The 19,972-nt window shown below is 47.4% G+C and overlaps 1 protein-coding gene across 10 annotated transcripts in view; it reads left to right on the top strand.

Annotated features, from left to right (window-relative positions):
- The window catches only part of NFATC2 (nuclear factor of activated T cells 2), a 176,596-nt gene that overhangs the window by 37,672 nt on the left and 118,952 nt on the right, over positions 1 to 19,972 (top strand). For 6 of the 10 annotated variants that reach the window (XM_045363133.3, XM_065523312.2, XM_074005561.1 and 3 more), the window contains exons 2-3: positions 474 to 1,503; positions 6,708 to 6,879. In XM_045363133.3, the coding sequence (XP_045219068.1) occupies positions 474 to 1,503; positions 6,708 to 6,879 (1,202 nt within the window). The remainder of the gene's footprint in view (positions 1 to 473; positions 1,504 to 6,707; positions 6,880 to 19,972) is intronic. The other 4 variants (XM_045363134.3, XM_065523314.2, XM_065523313.2 and 1 more) reach the window with 1 other exon arrangement.

Here is a 19,972-nt window from a genome sequence, read left to right as displayed (position 1 = left end):
TACGGGTCATGACCCACCGCACCAGCGGGTTAGGAAATCCGTCTAATGGGTCGTGACCAGCGTTGAAGCAAAATCAATCAGGCAGGAGGGAGGGTCTGAGGGTGTCATGTAGCAGGGGTAAGTATGGACTTGGGAGGCTTTTGTTGCAGTTGTGGGTGTACACGGTGGTGTGAATGGGGTTGTGAGATAAAGTACACTTCTCCGAAGGGTTTCATTTAAACCCAAGTTTGGAGGCCCTTAGCCCGGGGATCTTCCAGAACTCGTTTTGCTTCGACCTCTCTTCTCCAGGGACCTGGGACAAAGTGGCCTCAGTTTCCTTCTGGTGAGGAACGGAGCTTCTAGCTTGGGGTTTGGCATGGTGGGAATTTGAAAAAAATAAACGACATGAGACAAAACCCAGCCTGTGATTGCTCTGCACCGGGAGTTCTGTTTTTGAGGCTTAAAAAGACCCCCCTTCCCCCTTCTCTTTCCAGAAGAGCCGAATGCACATAAGGTCGCCAGCCCACCCTCCGGACCCGCATACCCCGATGATGTCCTGGACTATGGCCTCAAGCCATACAGCCCCCTTGCTAGTCTCTCTGGCGAGCCCCCCGGCCGATTCGGAGAGCCGGATAGGGTAGGGCCGCAGAACTTTCTGAGCGCGGCCAAGCCAGCAGGGGCCTCGGGCCTGAGCCCTCGGATCGAGATCACTCCGTCCCACGAACTGATCCAGGCAGTGGGCCCCCTCCGCATGAGAGACGCGGGCCTCCTGGTGGAGCAGCCGCCCCTGGCCGGGGTGGCCGCCAGCCCGAGGTTCACCCTGCCCGTGCCCGGCTTCGAGGGCTACCGCGAGCCGCTTTGCTTGAGCCCCGCTAGCAGCGGCTCCTCTGCCAGCTTCATTTCTGACACCTTCTCCCCCTACACCTCGCCCTGCGTCTCGCCCAATAACGGCGGGCCCGACGACCTGTGTCCGCAGTTTCAAAACATCCCTGCTCATTATTCCCCCAGAACCTCGCCAATAATGTCACCTCGAACCAGCCTCGCCGAGGACAGCTGCCTGGGCCGCCACTCGCCCGTGCCCCGTCCGGCCTCCCGCTCCTCGTCGCCTGGTGCCAAGCGGAGGCATTCGTGCGCCGAGGCCCTGGTTGCCCTGCCGCCCGGAGCCTCACCCCAGCGCTCCCGGAGCCCCTCGCCGCAGCCCTCATCTCACGTGGCACCCCAGGACCACGGCGCTCCCGCTGGGTACCCCCCTGTGGCTGGCTCTGCCGTGATCATGGATGCCCTGAACAGCCTCGCCACGGACTCGCCTTGTGGGATCCCCCCCAAGATGTGGAAGACCAGCCCTGACCCCTCGCCGGTGTCTGCGGCCCCATCCAAGGCCGGCCTGCCTCGTCACATCTACCCGGCCGTGGAGTTCCTGGGGCCCTGCGAGCAGGGGGAGAGGAGAAACTCGGCTCCCGAATCCATCCTGCTGGTTCCGCCCACTTGGCCCAAGCCGCTGGTGCCTGCCATTCCCATCTGCAGGTGAGCAGGGCTTTGAAAATGATTGCTTCTGTGGTTTAGTTTTAAGAGATGGTTTTCTGTTTATGAGCATGGGATTCAGAGTCAGGTTTAAGTCTGACTTTAAATGGATTTAAATCTTGGCTTGGTCCCTTGCTGGTTGCGAGACCCTGAGAAGGAAGGTACATTCCCTGGGCCAGGTTTTTCTCATCTGTAAAATGGGTGTAATTAGTGTACCTGACTCACCAGGTGGTTATGAGATTGCAGTCATGATAAATGTAATTGCTCATATGTCACCTGGTTTATTCAAAAAGTGTTTATCAAACATCTAGGTGGCAGATTCTGTTACATAAGTAATGGAGAGATAGTGGTGAACTAAACAGGCAAAAATTTCTGCCTTCATGGAGCTGACATTCTAGTAGGCACAAGAGGAACTGATGTTTGTTAGCATCTGCTATGTGCCCCAGTTATATGGAGGCCGTAAAAAAAATGTGTGAGCCAAGGAGCTTAAAATCTTGGAAAGCTGAAGAGATGTATGTAGATAGCAGCATAGCATGTAGGCTTTGGAGTCTCTTAAGGCTCAGTTTGAGTCCTGCCTCCGCCACTCACTACCTGAGTGAACGTGGGCATCTCTGCTGCTGCCTTTCTGCTGCTGTGCTTGTGAAAGACATTGCTAATCAGTCAGCACCCTCTTTCTCCTTGAGCTCCTTTCTGAAGCCATGCCTAGGGCAGACATCACTAATCAATCAAGAGCTTCCTCCCCCCACTGCATTTGTACTGAGCACCTTTCTGGTCTTGGTTTATTCCCTGTGAGAAGACAATAGAACCTACCTTGTGTGTGTGTTTTTTTAAAAAATGGATTAGATGAGACGATATAAGTCAAACTCTTAGTATAGAGCCTGTGCAGTGGTATCCTCGGATACCAAAATCTGAGGATGCTCAGGTCCCATATGTAAAATGGTATAGTATTTGCATATAACCTATGTACATCCTCCCATATCCATTACATCATCTTTAGATGATAATACCTTAGAATACCTAATACAATGCCTGCACACCACTTCATTCATATGGACTCAATGGGCATGGAAAATTCAAATTTTGCTTTTTGGAACTTCGTGGATTTGTTTTTTTCTGAATATTTTCAATCTGAGGACACAGAACCCCTGGATATAGAGGGCGAATTGCACTCTCTATGTATATTATTTCATTTGATTCTCACAGAAACTTGGTTTGTGTTATTTTTTTATCTTTGTTTTGATGAAATGACAAAGGAGGTATATGAAGGCTAAGGCTAGAGATTATCCTATCTGTTCTCGTAGATGAGGAATTGGAAGACTCATGTTATTACCACGATCCCTGTGGTTTTCAAATTATTTTTTATTTTAGCAAATGGAAGTCTTTTATCCCAAATATTAAACTGAGTCCCTACATAGGCCAGGTGCAGTGGCTTATGCCTGTAATCCCAGCACTTTGGGAGGTCAGGGTGGGTGGATCACCTGTGGTAGCAAGTTCAAGACCAGCCTGGCCAATATGGCAATACCGTATCTCCACTAAAAATTCAAAAAATAGCCAGGTATGGTGGCGCATGCCTGTAATCCCAGCTACTCCGGAGGCGGAGTAGGGAGAATTGGAGGAGGTTGCAGTGAGCCAAGATCATGCCACTGCACTCCAGCCTGGCGACAGAGCAAGACTCCACCTCAAAAAAAAAAAAAAAAAAAAAAAAAATTGAGTCCTCAAATAGATAAATAGATAAAGGTGGAGCTCTTGATTGGTGTGGGGTTGAGGGTGGCCTCGGGCCCTGCCCACTGGGCCTTGTTCACCCCCATACCAGACGAAAATGTACTGCATGGAGCATCCAGCCTGGCATTTCCTTCAAAGCAGGTTCTGAGAACACCAGGGCTTCAGTATGTCAGTTGTTGTATCTTTAAAAAAAGGAGTTTATGGGTTTAACAGAGTTAAGTAGGTGCCTTTGTGCAGGCCTTCTCAGAGACTTTAATGTGGACAGAATATGCGGTGATTTCAAAGGCCATTTGGCTACAGAGCTCTGAGTTCAGTGACTAAAGTTTCACAGGGCTATCTTAGAAAATGCTGTCAGCCACAGTGGCTCATGCCTGTAATCCCAGCACTTTGGGAGGCTGAGGCAGGTGGATTACCTGAGGTGGGGAGTTCGAGACCATCCTGACCAACATGGAGAAACCCCGTCTCTACTAAAAATACGTAATTAGCCGGGTGTGGTAGCGCATGCCTGTAATCCCAGCTACTTGGGAGGCTGAGGCAGGAGAATCACTTGAACCCAGGAGACAGAGGTTGCAGTGAGCCAAGATGGCGCTATTGTACTCCAGTCTGGGCTCCTTGTTCTTTGTGCTACGTAGACAGGTCAGTCTCCAAACCATGATTTTATTTAATGGTTGAGAGTAGGGAGGGACACTGCTGTGAAATATGATTATGACATATTTATTGGAGACTTTGTTTATAAAAGCCTTTCCTCTCCGTGAGGCATCTTGATCAGAGAAGTTTTGAGTGTCAGAGTCCTTTGGTTCCTCACAAGTACCAATCTGTGCCAGCCAATGTGGTCTTTTGCAAGAATCTTCTATAAAGTTGAGAGGATGGGGCATCAGGGAAGTCTCCTGATAACATTGACCTCAGGGTATATGGGCATCTCAGCAGAGGGCTGGAATTCAAATCAGAATTTCAGGCTGGTTCTGATGCTCTACTTCTTTTTTTTTTTTTTGAGATGGAGTCTCGCTCTGTCGCCCAGGCTGGAGTGCAGTGGCGCGATCTCAGCTCACTGCAACCTCCGCCTCCCAGGTTCAAGCCATTCTCCTGCCTCAGCCTCCTGAGTAGCTGGGATTACAGGAATGTGCCACCATGCCCAGCTAATTTGTTGTTGTTGTTGTTAGTAGAGATGGGGTTTCACTATGTTGGTCAGGCTGGTCTCAAACTGCTGACCTCATGATCTGCCCGCCTTGGCCTCCCAAAGTGCTAGGATTACAGGTGTCAGCCACTGCAATGGCTTTTTTTTTTTTTTTTTTTTTTTTTTGAGATGGAGTGTTGCTCTGTTGCTGAGGCCAGAGTACAGTAGCGTGATCTCAGCTCACTGCAACCTCTGCCTCCTGGCTTCAAGCGATTCTCCTGCTTCAGCCTCCCGAGTAGCTGGGACTATAGGCGCATACCACTATGCCTGGCTATTTTTTTTTGTATTTTTAGTAGAGACAGGGTTTCACCACGTTACAGGCCAGGCTGGTCTTGATCTCCTGACCTCGTGATCCACCTGCCTCAGCCTCCCAAAATGCTGGGATTACAGGGATGCTCTACTTCTTCAGATTGTATTTCAGCATCAAATACCTATTTCAGAACCAAGCAAAAGTATAAACTGAAACCTGGGGATATGCTGCTGAATTTTCTTCTCACAAAATTTTTGGTGCTTTAAAGCATATTAATACAGGGCTAAAGTGGTTTTTTAATGAGTCATAGTTTGTAAACCTTTAAAAACTGTTCACTTGTTTAAATGATATGGGTAAAAGTGGTGGTCACGTGTGGCTCGTTGGTTGCAGGCAGACGCTTGAAAGCATCTTGGCACTATAACTAAGGTAAAGCAGGCGTACTTTGGAAACCCTAAGACTGCAGGGTAAAAGGGATTTCAGGAGGCAATGTGGTTGGAAAGAAGAGGAAGAGATTTGCTTGCATAGGGAGGATATGGTTATAAGTTGGATGAAATGTTTAAGTTGGACTCTGGCACAGATGAAGTTTATGGAGGTGCTACCCCTTGGGCTCCCCTTGGTACTGCTGTGATAGAGAAGACAGAATTGGCTTTATTGCAAGTGCTTAACCAAGCCCAGTTGATAGCGTCAGCTCCTAGCAGCCCTGAGCTAACTGGGAAAGAATACCCTGATTAATGATTTCTGCCATATGTGAAAACTCAGGACATGGTGACATAAATCCATAGTGATGCTTTTCAAAATTCCTAGGGGAAAAAAAGTGACAGCAGTTAGAAACATGCTAGAACTAACATAAGCTTCATTAATTGAGAAGTTGCTCACACTGTCTTCATCAAGGTGGAAGAGAAGGCAAAGAGAAAGATCTCTACCCTGTGAACAGTTCTATCTGTCATGTCTAAGAAATATGTGCTGCCTCAGCATTTTGTTCACATACAATCATGCCCCCATGATCACATTTTGGTTAATGATGGATCCCCCATATATGGGGGTGGTCCCATAAGATTATAATACTGTTTTGTTTGTGTTTTTGTTTTTTTGAGACAGAGTCTCTGTCACCCAGGCTAAAGTGCAGTGGTGCGATCTTGGCTGACTGCAACCGCCACCTCCCAAATTCAAGCGATTCTCGTGCCTCAGCCACCTGAGTAGCTGGGATTACAGACATGCGCCACCAAGCCCAGCTAATTTTTGTATTTTTAGTAGAGACAGGGCTTCGCCATGTTGGCCAGGCTGGTCTTGAACTCCTGGCCTTGAGTGATCTGCCCACCTCAGCCTCCCATAGTGTTGGGATTACAGGCATGAGCCACTGCACCCAGCCTTGTGTTTTGTTTTGTTTCGTTTTTTTTTTTTTTTTTTTTTTTTTTGAGACAGGGTCTCACTCTGGTCCCTCAGGCTGGAGTGCAGTGGTGCAATCACAGCTCACTGCAACCTTGACCTCCTGAGCTTGGATGATCTTCCCACCTCAGTGTCCCAGGTAGCTGGGACTATAGGCATGGACCACCATGCTTGGCTGATTTTTATTTTTATTTTTGTATTTTTAGTAGAGAGGGTCTCTTCATGTTGCCCAGGCTGTCCTCAAATCCTTGGGCTTAAGTGATCCACCCATGTTGTCCCCCCAAAGTGCTGGGATTAAGTCATGAGCCACCACACCCAGCCATAATACTGTATTTTTACTGTACCTTTTCTGTGTTTAGATATCTTTAGATACGCAAATACTTCCCATTGTGTTACCATTGCCTACAGTATTCAGTACAGTCACATGCTGTACAGGTTGGTAGCCTAGGAGCCACTATACCATATAGTGTAGGTATGTAGTAGGCTGTGCCATCTTGGTTTGTGTAAGTGCACTCTGATGTTCACTTAATGGTGCATTTCCCAGAACGTATCTTCATTGTTGAGCAATACATGACTGTATCCATGATTTTCAGAAAATGGGCCATTTACAATTATTGTACAAGTTGACTAATTCTGGTTTATTGCACACATGGCTGATTTTATTTTCTCCTTCAGCATCCCAGTGACGGCATCCCTCCCTCCACTTGAGTGGCCGCTGTCCAGTCAGTCAGGATCTTATGAGCTGCGGATCGAGGTGCAACCCAAGCCACATCACCGGGCCCACTATGAGACAGAAGGCAGCCGAGGAGCCGTCAAAGCTCCAACTGGAGGCCACCCTGTGGTTCAGGTATGGACTTGGATACTCTTCCTTTTGTGTGTGGTGTTTGTCACTGAGAGATTCACTTCTGCTGACCCACTGTTTGTTGCTTGTTAAGTTGAGGTATGTGTCTCAGCCTCTTAACTCCTTTGAGGAATGAGAAATCTGAGATTAAGTTAACATTAGAAGCTAATCCAGCTACTCATAAACCAGAGGAGAAAGTTTTCTTGAGCTGGATAAGGATAGAAATGATACTCGTGTGCCCGGACGCTTCTTCCCTTCTCTTTCTGTGGAGAAACTGCTAGAGTTTTGCAGAGGTTTGTGTATTGACAGAAGATTTCTGAAGCCATCATCTTAAGTTTTAGATGAAGAGCTCATTATGAAAAAATAGTAATGTTTGTAAAATACAGAAAAGTAAGAAAAATTAAAACTATACATTATCAAACTACCTAAAATAGCTATATTAGTATTTTGATATATTGCCTTTCTTTTTTCTATTCACAAACACAGCGGCCTCTGTTACCATATATTTCTATGCTTAATTCTATAGTGAACATGTAGATTGTACTCTGATTTTTTAAGTTTACATTTTGCCATGAGCATTTCCTTTTGTTTTTCTTAATCAGTATCTTTTTTGTGTGTCTGTGGCTTTTGATTTAACCTCAGATTTTTTTTTTTTCCAAAAGAAGTAGAGAAGTGTGCCTATTTTCTGCCAAAATAATTGGAGTTGAAATATTCTTAATTGTATAATCTGGTTGACCAGGAACAACTGACCGGTGCCCACTAACAAGTCAATTAACCAGAACTTTTAATACATTTAAATTAATATAACATTTTTTGGTATTTGCCTTAAAGTGGAAGTATCCTATTAATATGATAAAACCTGGTTCTTAATCTGTAGTGTGCATCAGAACCTCTGGGGTGGTTCTTAAAAATTCAGATTGTTGGGCATTCTGAAACTACTTAATTAGAAATTATATAACATGAGTAAAACCCAGGTAAACAAACAAACAAATGAAAAACCACAAACCCCCCAAATCTCCACAGGTACTTTGGATGTGTACCTCTGATTAAGGACATCTATGATAATAATAAGAACTTACAAGTCCTGACAATTGCTTTTTCTAAATCAGACATCACAGCGATCTTGGAATCTGTCTATATTCATTGAGTTTTTGTTTCTTGACCATGAGTCCCATTTTCCTGTTGTGTTGCGTGTCTAGTAGTTGTCGACTGCATTCTGACATCGTGATGACATATACTGGATATGGTAGATATTCTGAACTTCATTTCACATTTCATCAGCGTGGATCTGTGGAAAGCTCCAGTTGTATTTAACTTGATGGGGCTTAGCTTTTAAACTGTCTTCTCTGTATTTCATTTGAGGATTGGTTTTAGGCCCCGTTAGGGCAGGCCTGGAGTAGCCCTTCTTCTGAGGCATGTGCCTGTTCTGCAGGCATGGCCTTTTTGGATGCCTGGTGGGGAGGTCTCTTTAATCTGGTGGGCTGGAATTCCCATACGCCAGCTCTGCTGCACTCTTAGTCTCTCTGTTCTCTCCACCCCATAGCAGCCCCTCTCTGGTAAACCTTGTGCCACCTCTCCCTGTGCTTACACAGCCCAGCCCTTGGCCAAAGACTTGAGGGCTCCCCCAGCAGCTTCCTCCTCTCTGACGCCACCGATTCTAGCAGTTTCCGCAGCCTGGCACTCTGAGTGGTGCCAGAAATCCAGGATTATTTCAGGAAATCCTCAGCACAGTGCGACCACCGTGCTCTGCTCAGATGCTACTTCCTGCACGTGGCAGGGGAGCTGTCCCCAGGCAGAGAGCTGAAGTGGAGGTGGGCTTGCCTGTGCACTTCCTCTCCCTTGGGGACCACAGTCTTCTCCTTCCTGCCGTCCAATCCTGAGAGCAATCGCCTTATGTAATTTTTTTTTTTTTTTTTTTTTTTTTTTTTTTTTTTAGGCAGAGTCTCTCACTCTGTCATCCAGGCTGGAGTGCAGTGGTACAATCTTGGCTCACTGCAACCTCTGCCTCCTGGGTTCAGGTGATTCCCCTGCCTCAGCCTCCTGAGTAGCTGGGATTACAGGTGTGCACCACCATGCCTGGCTAATTTTTGTATTTTTAGTAGAGACAGGGTTTCACTATATTGTTCTGGCTGGTCTTGAACTCTTTATCTCAAGTGATCCACCCGCCTCGGCCTCCCAAAGTGCTGGGATTACAGGCGTGAGCCACCGTGCCTGGCCAAGTGCTGTTTTATGTGTCCAGAGCTCCATGCACATTTCCTTCACGCCACCTGCCACTGCTTGTAATTCTAACATTTGCGTAATTATTTTGTCAATGTCTCTCTCTCTTAGACCATGAGCTTTGTTTAAAAGAGACCACAACTTCCTTCTTATTCTTCATTGTATATCAGCACCAAGCATAGTTTGTCACTACAAACATAGCAGGCATTCAACAAATACTTGGAGAATGAATATACTCATTAAATGCATTGGCCGAACAATCTTAAGTCTTAAGGAGAGAGAATCTGTATCCATTTCCGGCTATGTGGTATCTTCATTCACTGATTATTCGAAAGATGTTTATTGAGTACCTACTATGTACCAGGCACGGTGCTTGATTCTGGGTTATGATATGAACAAAACAGCTGGAAATTCTCACTGTCATGAGCTTACATTTTGGGAAGATGATTGTAATGATAAACACTTGGAAAACATTTGCTGCCTGTGAGACCCTGTTCCAAGTGCTGTATATGTGTTAACTTATTTAATCCTCAAAAGAGCCTTATGACAAAGGTAACAGGTCAAGGAGCTGTCAAGGACTTGTTCAAGGTCGTGGGTATTAAATGGTGGAGCTGAGATTTGGATACTGCAAGCTCTATCAGATCAGTAGGTCTGATCATCCACGTCTCTTTGCAGACCAGCTTTTCCTGCCTTCTCACTTGTGCAGAAAAAGCCTGATGGGAAAATGCCCGTGCCTCTTGCAGACCACTCCCTTCCCCCCTAGTTTTACGTGCTGTTCCAGTACGAACCTTGTCATCACCTCACGGGAGCCTAAATCTTGATTCTCAGGGAGATGCTGATTGACCCTGGCTTGGGAGGGTGCTGCCTATTGGTCCAGTTGGCTGTGGCCTGGAGGTTGGGCTGCATGAGGAGTGAGGCTCAGCTCACCCATTCATCAGGGGCTGGGGCCCTGGAAATTTCCAGAGAAGGGAATGGGCTGAGTGTACAGTCCAGGAGACACCTGCTAGGCTGTCCCTGAAGTTTGTGCCTCTCCCTCTGATAGCTCCCAAGGACTCTTCCCTCTTCATGCCTGTGACTTTGTTTGTTTATTTATTTTAGAGATATGATCTCGCTTTGTTACCCAGGGTGGAGTACAGTGGCATGATCATTGCTCACTGCTGCCTTGAATTTCTGAGCTCAAGTGATCCTCCCACTTCAGCCTCCTGAGTAGTTGGGACTACAGGCGTGTACCACCATGCCCAGCTAATTTTTTCCTTTTTTGTAGACACATGGTCTCCTCGCATTGCTTAGGCTGGTCTTGAACTCCTGGGCTCAAGTGATCCTATCACCTCATCCTCCCAAAGTGTTAGGATTACAGTGTGAGCCACCACAACTGGCCCAAGTGCTTGTAACTTGGAAGATCTAATATGTGATTTTAAAACTTGTAGACAAGTCTCCTTAAAAGACAAAAAGTGGAATCTTTTAAAAAAGTCATTTGAATAGATTATGTTTTTCAAAATAAGTCATGCTAATTCCTGATTTTTAGCATGGGAAGTCAGTTTAAAAAAAAAAAAACCTTCTTTGAAAAATGAAGAAAAGAGTGGACTTTCAGAGGATTGCTGCTTTTCACCTTCAAGGGAGTGTGAAAACTGCTTCTGGAATCTGGAGCACCGCCCCCTTCATACCCAGAAGAGCAGTGTAGCCTGCTTTGTACCTTGCCTGAATGCTTCCGCCGGCTTCTCTGTTGATCTGTGTCTCACTCTTTATCTCTGTATCCGTTTCTATTTCTGAACCACAGCCTCTGTTCCCTTCTCAGTTACTTAGTCCCCACCCTTCTTTCTTTTATTTGCCACACTATAGAACTTCATTCTTTTTTCATGCCTAATGGTTTTAAGCTCCTCTTTATATAAAAAGAAAATGAGTATAAGATCATTTCATTTTTTATCCTTAAGTATACAATTAAAAATCTTAAACATATGCCATGCTCAGCTGTTCTCTTCATTGCTTTTTTTGAACGGTACTTGGTCTTGGAGGAAAGTTTCTTCCCAAGCCTTAAGTGCTTTTCAGATCTCATGACTCATTTGTATGGAGAATGTGTCACTAGGGACCTGCCATGTGCCGGGTGCTGTGCTGATCCTGGGTGATACAACGTTGGTGAGATCAGCACAGCTCATGCCCTGAGGGAGCTCAGGGGCTGCGGAAAAGTGAACTAGGATGGTTTCAGTTGGTCAGGGAGGCCTGAGAGTCCAGATGGCGGCCACTTGGAGACGGTCTGTGGGCTGATGCTGGGACTCAGGGTGGGACGCGATGACTGATTAGAAGCTTGTCTGTTGTATTCACCGCTTGGGAGTAACTGCTTCAACAGAACAAACCATAACAAGAGACAGTACTTGGAAGACCTACTTTAGAAAGAGGGTCTCGTCGAGGAGGTGACTTACCAGCTGGGACCTGGAACAGGTCACAGAAACAGCAAAGAGACAAATGATGTCCTCCTCCTCCTCCACGCTGTCTGTCTTGGTGGTGGTGTGTTCTACACACAGAGCACAGCACATGCAAAGACCCTGAGGCAGGAAAGGACTGTGTGTGTCTGCAGAGCTGAAGGAAGGCCAGTGTCATTCAAGTTTAGCTTGCAGGGTGATGGTTGCCAGGCCCAAACTGTGCAGAGCTTAAAAGCCAAGGTGAGGAGATGAAATTTTGCTTATTCCAGGGCAAGGGGAAGACGTGATAGGTTTTGAGTAGAGGAGGAACTTGATTCTGATTTAACATTTTAAAGATCACTCAGGCTTCTCTCTGGGGACTAGATTAGAAGAAGTTACGGAGGAAGAAGGGAGATGAGATTGTTAGCCTGTGGCAGTGCCAAGGGAAAGATCAAGGTGGTGAGGACTAGAAGGTGGCAGTGGCAGCGGAAGATACGAATTCTATGGTGTGATCTTCAGGACTTAGGTATGGGAGGTAAAGGAGCAACTGAGTGGATGGTTCAGTGGATGGATGGTGGAGAAGGACTTGGGAAAGAAAGTGCTTTCTTGGGGGAAGGTTGCAAGTTCTGTTTGGGGCATAGAAGGTACAAAGGGCTTCCAAGGCACCCAAGCAAAGATGTCAAGTAGGCAGTTGGATATATGAGCTTGGAGCTCAGAGGCAAAGTCCTAAACTTGCTCTCAGGACTGTGGGATACCTCAGGGCCACATGCTCCATCACCAGAGGCCTCAGCAAGCACCCACTTGCAAGGACTGACTGACCACACCCTCAATAACAACACACCTCTCTCTAGAAGCAGTGGACTAAGGAGAGAATCAAAGAAGAGATTGTATAAACAGAGATCACAAACAGACAAGTTCAAGAGGGCCAGGCAATGAAAGGAAATGACCGAACTGGCTAAATGTCAGGGAGCAATAGGGAGTGGTGGGGAGTAGGGCAGAGCAGCATGTGAGTCTTGCCTCAGGAAGCAGTTGCTGTTTGTAGGTTGTGACGTGTGGGAATGTGGGTAGAATGTTGCCAGGTTTTATAGGTTTTTTTTTTTTTTTTTTTCCTCCAAGAGCTAGGAGCTGGAGTTTTTGTGTGAAATTTCTGATTTTTAAGTTTTGGCCACTAAATCAAACTTTGGGTTGAATTTGGCTCATGGTAAATATGCTTCAATTCACATCATCTGGAGTAAATAAGAATGGTGCTACTTCAAGGTTTATCAAATAGAAAGGGAGATAAGAGAGAGGTTATGTTTATATGATTTCTAAGAATTGTCCAGTTAAGGAAGGAGCCCTGTTAGCTGGATCCAGGTAGTTTCTCTTATAAAGCCCTAAATCTCAGGTGAGTGTGGTGGCTCACACCTATAATCCCAACTACTTGGGAGGCTTGAGCCCAGGAGTTCAGGGCTGCAGTCAGCTGTGATCGCACCACTCCACTCCAGCCTGGGTGACAGAGTGAGACCACGTCGCTTAAAAAAAAAAAAAAAAAAAAAACAAACAAATAAATAAATAAGTACAAAAGTTCTAAATCTTATTGAAATAGAACAAGTCTAGGGTTCTTTCAGAGGAACCAAGGAATCTTAATTCACAAGCCTGACTTTGGTCTGCAGGTATCAGATGAGAAGGGGAACCATTTGATTCATCTCAAAAGAGCCACACGCTTTGTGGTGGAGCCCTGCCATCATTCCTCGCCCTATTTCAGGACAGGATGCAGTGGTCCTCCGGTGGACAAAACAGCCATTCAGAGCGGTTTTGCAAGGTTGGGCTTTAAGTGTTTCCATAGCTCTTCAGCTTATGGGATCTCATAATACCCCAGCTGAGAGTGGCCTGTATAACGCCATTGTCATTTAATCCTTTCCTGGCGGCTTCCAAACCCTTTAGCCATATTCTGCACAGAAATTCCCTGGAGGGGATACTTTGCTATGTTCCTTATCCATCCTTGTGCTGGGGTTTCAAGAAACGTTATTCTTATCACTCCCTGGGATGCCTGTTTAATGGAAAGAATAATCAGTCATCCTTTTAGGGAGTGCAAAATATGAGAACGTGGAAGCGTTGCACTCACCTCCAAAAAGTCCTCTTGGTTCTTTCAAGCAGATGTTCAGACATGTGGAAAAAACATGGGTAGCTCTGTCAGGGGAAATTTCTTGCAGATGCTGAAACCCATCGCCATTTCATTCCAGGTAACAGTAATGAGCTTTGCAGGGAGGTAAGTGAGGGCCTGGGCCCACCTGTCTAGGCTACTGCCTCCTGGGCTAGAGGAGCTGGTAAAGTCTCCAGTCTTTCAAAAGCTCATAAAATGGATTATGGGACGTGGATGCTTATTCTGTTGGATTTCAGCTTTTATGCTAACTGCAACTTACTTACTTGAAATGATATCTAAGGAAGGGAAGAAGCAAGCCAGATGGGATTTTTTCCTTTCTAGGTGAAAGCTGCACTCGTGACAGTAAGCAGTGCTCCTTCAGCAATTGGCTGGGTGTGTTGGCTTCTATTTGTCTATTAAAATGTTGTGCTTGGGGACGTGAGACAGGAAGCAGTTGTTGCAGATGTTAATTTGTCTTGATCAGGGCTGGTGTGTTGGCATCTCCAGAAGCTTCCATTGGACCTCCTGGGGAGGGGAAGGGAAAGAGGTGGTGGCCAGGTCACTCAGGCTTCAAAAAAATTGGAGGAGGAGAGTGTTCTGAGATCATTGGGGTTCATTTGCTCATTTATTAAAAATACTTACCAAGCACCTACTGTGTGCTTGGCACTGGTAATATGGCAGTGAACCACACAGGCAAAAATCCCTGGTTCCGTGGAGCTGATGTGCTCTGTAGGGGGAGATAGCAATATAACTTATAAATAGGAAAATTTAATAGTATGTTAAATAGAAAAATGAAATAGTATGTCGGGAGGTGGTAAGTCCTGTGGGGAAAACTATCAGGCCAAGGGGAATTGGGAGTGGTTTCATGGACCTCTCTGGGAAGGCCACATTTGGGCAAAGAAGGAGGTGCCCATGTGGAAGCTGCAGGGACTTCTCCAGGCTGAGGGGACGGCAGGGCTGAGTTGGGTGACATCTTGAACAGAGAGGAGGCCTGTGTGGGAAGGGCAGGGGAAGGGGAAGGATGGAGGGGGCGGATCGTGGGCCTCGCACATGTTTAGTTCGAGGACTTGGACTCTGAGTGGGGCGGGAGCTGGGAGGGCCTGGCTTGACCTAGGTATCAGCAGGATCCCTCTGGCTACCGAGTAGAGGAGAATAGATGGGGGGTGGACAGGGAGAAGCTGCTGCAGAGGCCCAGGCCAGAGGGGCTGGTGGCTGGACTAGGATGGGGGCATGGGGAGGCAGGAGAAGGGGTTGGATTCAGAGCATGTTTTGAAAGTCAGACTAGCTGGATTTTTTTGAGACTGGCTGCAAGACGGGTGGCATCCGTCTGTCTGGGGCTGTAGCCTTGGGAAAGGCCAGAGTCTCTAGGAACCCTGTTCATCCCTGCCGAGACTCCTGCTATTTTCCGAGGGAAGGCATCTTTTACAGGTGACTTGATGTAGCCTTTTCACTTCAAGATGGAGGTGGGGATGGGGTAGGGAGTAGCAGAGCGGAGTGTGCGATGTGGGGGTTCTGAGGCCGACTTTTGGGGAGCCGTCCTCACCACCTCCTCCTTGTCTATACCGATCTTTTGATGATAACACTGGTGATTTCATTAAAATTTGAAGAAGACTACAGTCCAAACCAGGTACACCCGTGGGCCAGTTGTGGCACTGCTCTCTGCCCTGCCGCATGTGTCCCTGGCTGAGGGATGCCTGCAGCGGTCAGGGATGGACTTGTGAAAGGATTGAGACCGGCATGCTGGCCTCTGAGGTGAGAGGTAGAGAGCGGGGAGGGCGAGCCAGGGCCGGGGCTGGTGCAGGCAGAGAGGTGGCGTGGCGAGACGGGCCCGCATGGTAACTCATCTTCTAACCGAAGACGCAGAGGTTCACTGAGGGGTGCTTTCAGTCCACAGTAGAAGAGAAATGGTCATGAATGAGCTCAGTAAAGCGTTGTCCCCAAACGTAGGTAGAAAACAGAAAGCTTCCAGAATCTTGGAGAAATAGCTGTTCCCAAAAGGGAGATTAAGACTGAAATTTGCAGTATTTCTGGCAACCAAGAGGAACAATACAGAAGAAACTTTGTGTCACAAATAAATGTTGGGGCCCTGGTATGTGCTGGGCAGTGTGATGTTCATGGCCGGAGCTACCCTTTAGCGCGTGCTTTCCGTAGAGTGACCTAGTTAGTCTCTGCAGCGATACTATGGAGTGCAGGTGGTAGGGTTACTATGCTCATTTTACAGGCAAGGAAACTGGGACACAGTGCAGGTAACAGCTTGCCTGGGGTCACCCCCAGCTGGTGCATGGTGCTGCTTGATTGGGGCCCAGGACGTCTGCAGCCACAGCCCACGCTGTTGACCACTGGCCCGTCCTGCTTCTTGGAAGTAGACGAAGTGGGTCATTTGGACTGAGGCAGCTCTAGGGTTTGGTAGCTTTGGGACTCTGGGAGACTCAGTGGGCAGCAGTTTCTTCAACGATAAAGTGATGTGGACTTGTGTCTGTCAGGCTATTTGTTTGGTGTTTGTTGAGCATAGTTAGGATGCTAAACAAAAGTGCCCAGAGTGATCTTTGGCGCAGAGAAGGCGTTTCATCTGTTGTTCTTTTGTTGAGAGAGAAGGCCATCTAGACATAGATCACTTTTGAGTTCTACGAGCCTTAGATTCCTGAGCCTGCTCCAGCTTTTTCTGGTTGAATTAACCACGTCTGAGACCAGGCTATGATATGGAGGGGCTCTGAGAGTTGTTTATTTACACGCTGTTTGTTACAGACGTGATCTTAGCTCATCCTTGCAACCACAGGGTGAGTCGGGGCTGCTATTATTCCCATTCAATGAGGGGTGAGAGGCACAGGGAAGTGAAGCTCACGCACCTAAAGTCAGGCAGCTGGTCAGCAAGGAAGCCCTGGCCTTGGCTTTGAACTTCTGGGTTCTTATCGGTCTTTCACCCGCTCACTCATTCGTCGGCCTGCTGGCAGCAGCGTCACGCCCCAGGCATGGGGTACAGTGAGCACGTGGGCTGATCCCAGGTGCCTGTGGAGCACTCCAGCCAGGGCTGGATGTGAGAGTGAGATGGGACAGGCTTTGGAAAGGGTCCTCTGCGGCAGCTCAGCGCAGTGCCCGGCTGGCCATGTGACCTGCGTCCTGGACCCAGGGTCAGGCGTTCAGGTTCTGCCTTCCCCTCTGCCCTCGCCACTGAAGGACCTTAGGTGAAGTTGATTTGCTCTGATTATATGGGAAAGGAGGCATCTGCTTTAGGTGGGTTTCTAAGCACCTGTCAGCCGCAACATGCCACAAGAGGGGACCACGACCACACCTGGGACCACTTCGCAGGCCCCGAGCCATCTCGCTGCAACCCGTCTGCAGGCCGAGGCTGATGCTCATAGGAGCGTCTGTGTCACCAGCTGGCCCTGCCACCCTTCCGGATGCCCCATGGGTTTAGTGGGTGTGGGGGCCAAGATCTCTTTATTGAACATTGAGCATTTTCTAATTTGGTCCCATGAATGAGACTCCTAATGGCCTTGGAAGGCGCTAGCTCCATTGACAATAAAGTCATGAACTGGAGCATGCAGGGAGGTGGGGGTGGGTGGGTGGGGAGGAACACAGGGAGGTGATGGCTTCTCACGGGGCCCTGTTTCCTCTGGATCCCGGGAGACATTGTGAATGTCAAAGTCATTCATTCTGAGCCTCCTAGAAGACTATGGGCCGACTCTAGCAATAGTCATGCCTGTTTATTGAGCACTTACTATCTGACAAGCACAGAATGTGGAATGGCTCGGGCAGGCATGCAGCCTCTGCTCAGCGAATGAGGAAACCAAGGGTTTGGAGGCATGGAGGGACTTCCCCAACGAGCACATCCTCACGGGCGATGAGCAGGCTGACCCTGGCCCAGCTTTTCCTGTGTGCCTGCTTGGAGAGATAGTGGTGCTGCCATTAACCCCATTTACAGCTGAGGAAACTGAGGCTCAGAGAAGCCGAGTGGCTTTTTCAAGGTTGCATTGCTCTTTAGGAGGCTGAGACGAATGCCTGCCTCCCAGGGTGATTGCAAAGGTTAAATGGGTTAATATTGGTGATGTGCGGATTGTTTTTCTTATTAATTTGTCCTCTGAACCATCATGTTAGGATTTTAAAAAGGAGCATGTGTTCTCACGTGGAGGCTTCGGTTTCGTGCCACGACCCCTGAGCCAGCATGGGTGTGAGTTAGGGGCAGACAATGTGGAGGGCGATCCCTGTCACCATTTCTTATGTGTCCTGTGTGCGGCTCTTGTCCTCAAACGATGCCATGACAACAACGCCCAGCCTGCAGCCTGGGACACTGACACTCTTGAGGTCAAAGGACTTCCTCAAGGCCAAGCATCTGGGATGTGGGAGAGCTGAATGTAAAAGCATTCTTCTGTTGGGCACCTTGGCCAAGCCATTTCCATTGCACTGTATGGTTCTCAAGCCCACAGTTTAGCAGGGGCCTATTCTGAGTAATGGCACAGGTTTGGAAACTTTCATTCGTATGCATGTGTATATGTACACACAGAGACACATACAAACACACATATTATACATATTCATATATATACACACGTATATATACAATGTGTATATATACCAGTGTATTTCTGTGTCTGTGCCCCTGAATTTATATTCAATTATTTTACTTTATTTTTAGCTCTTTAATATGTATTCGTTGTTTTAAAAGTACAGGAAATGGCCGGACGCGGTGGCTCACGCCTGTAATCTCAGCACTTTGGGAGGCCGAGGTGGGCAGATCACCTGAGGTCAGGAGTTCGAGACCAGCTTGGCCTACATGGTGAAACCCCGTCTCTACTAAAAATACAAAAATTAGCCGGGCATGATGGTGGGCACCTGTAATCCCAGCTACTCGGGAGGCTGAGGCATGAGAATCTCTTGAACCTGGGAGGCAGAGGTTGCAGTGAGCTGAGATTGTGCTGCTGCACTCCAGCCTGGGTGACAGAGTGACACTCTGTCTCAAAAAAAAAAAAAAAAAAAAAAAAAATCCAGGAAATTATTAAAAAGAAACTACACAGGCCGGGCACGGTGCCTCACGCCTGTAATCTCAGCACTTTGGGACGCCAAGGTGGGCAGATCACGAGGTCAGGTGATCGAGACCATCCTGGCTAACACAGTGAAACCCTGTCTCTACTAAAAAAATACAAAAAAATTAGCCAGGCGAGGTGGCGGGCACCTGTAGTCTCAGCTACTCGGGAGGCTGAGGCAGGAGAATGGTGTGAACCCGGGAGGCAGAGCTTGCAGTGAGCCGAGATGGTACCACTGCACTCCAGCCTGGGTGACAGAGCGAGACTTTGTCTCAAAAACAAACGAACAAAAAAGGAACTAGACAGCACTCTTCATTACCTGGAGTGAACTACTGTTATTGCTGGCGTGTTTCTTTTTAGTCTTTTTTTTTCCCTGCGCCTGCAAACGAGCTCACAGAACTCTGCTCCTGCCGTCCTCACATAGTTGAGTCTATATCAGGTTATTTTGATGACTACGGGGGAGGAGACAGCATTTACTAAGTTTAAGTACATTCCATACATAGATGGATGTAATCCTCCTAATAGTTCTAGGCAGTACTTGGAGACACAGAGAGGCTATGTAACTTGTCTAAGGTTACGCAGGAATTGGGTGAACCATGAATTAAACCTAGGTGGTCCAGCTCAAAAGCCCACTCTCTGAACTGCTTAGGCCACAAAGAAGAAACGAAAATCATTTTGTTTGTTTTTTTTTGTTTGTTTTTGTCTATTTCAATAGGTTTTTGGGAAACAGGTGGTATTTGGTTGCATGAATAAGTTCTTTGGTGGTGAAGATATGGAAACCTTTAATGACCTTGAGATAATTTTCCAGGTTGCTCCTGGGGGCTCTCATTGTTACTCTAGTATTTTGAAAAATTCAGGAAACAGGCCGGGCACTTTGAGTCATGCGTATAATCCCAGCACTTTGGGAGGCCGAGGCTAGTGGATCACTTGAGGCCAGGGGTTCAAGACCGACCTGGCCAACATGATGAAACCCCATCTCTACTAAAAATACAAAAATTCCTGTAATCCCAGCACTTTGGAAGGCTGAGGCGCAGATCACCTGTGGTCGGGAGTTCGAGACCAGCCTGACCAACGTGGAGAAACCCCGTCTCTACTAAAAATACAAAATTAGCTGGGTGTGGTGGTGCATTCCTGTAATCCCAGCTACTCAGGAGGCTGAGGCAGGAGAATCGCTTGAACCCGGGAGGCAGAGGTTGCAGTGAGCCAGTATCGCGCCATTGCACTCCAGCCTGGGCAACAAGAGCGAGACTCCATCTCAAAGCTAACAAACAAAAAACCCCCCCCAAAATGAGCTGGGTGTGGTGGTGCACATCTGTAATCCCAGCTACTCAGCAGGCTGAGGC

This window comes from Macaca fascicularis, chromosome 10 (assembly GCF_037993035.2).
Source record: "Macaca fascicularis isolate 582-1 chromosome 10, T2T-MFA8v1.1".
NCBI classification, from domain to species: domain Eukaryota; kingdom Metazoa; phylum Chordata; class Mammalia; order Primates; family Cercopithecidae; genus Macaca; species Macaca fascicularis.
Note: the sequence above shows the minus strand (reverse complement) of the source record. Positions and strands in the feature narration are given on the sequence as shown.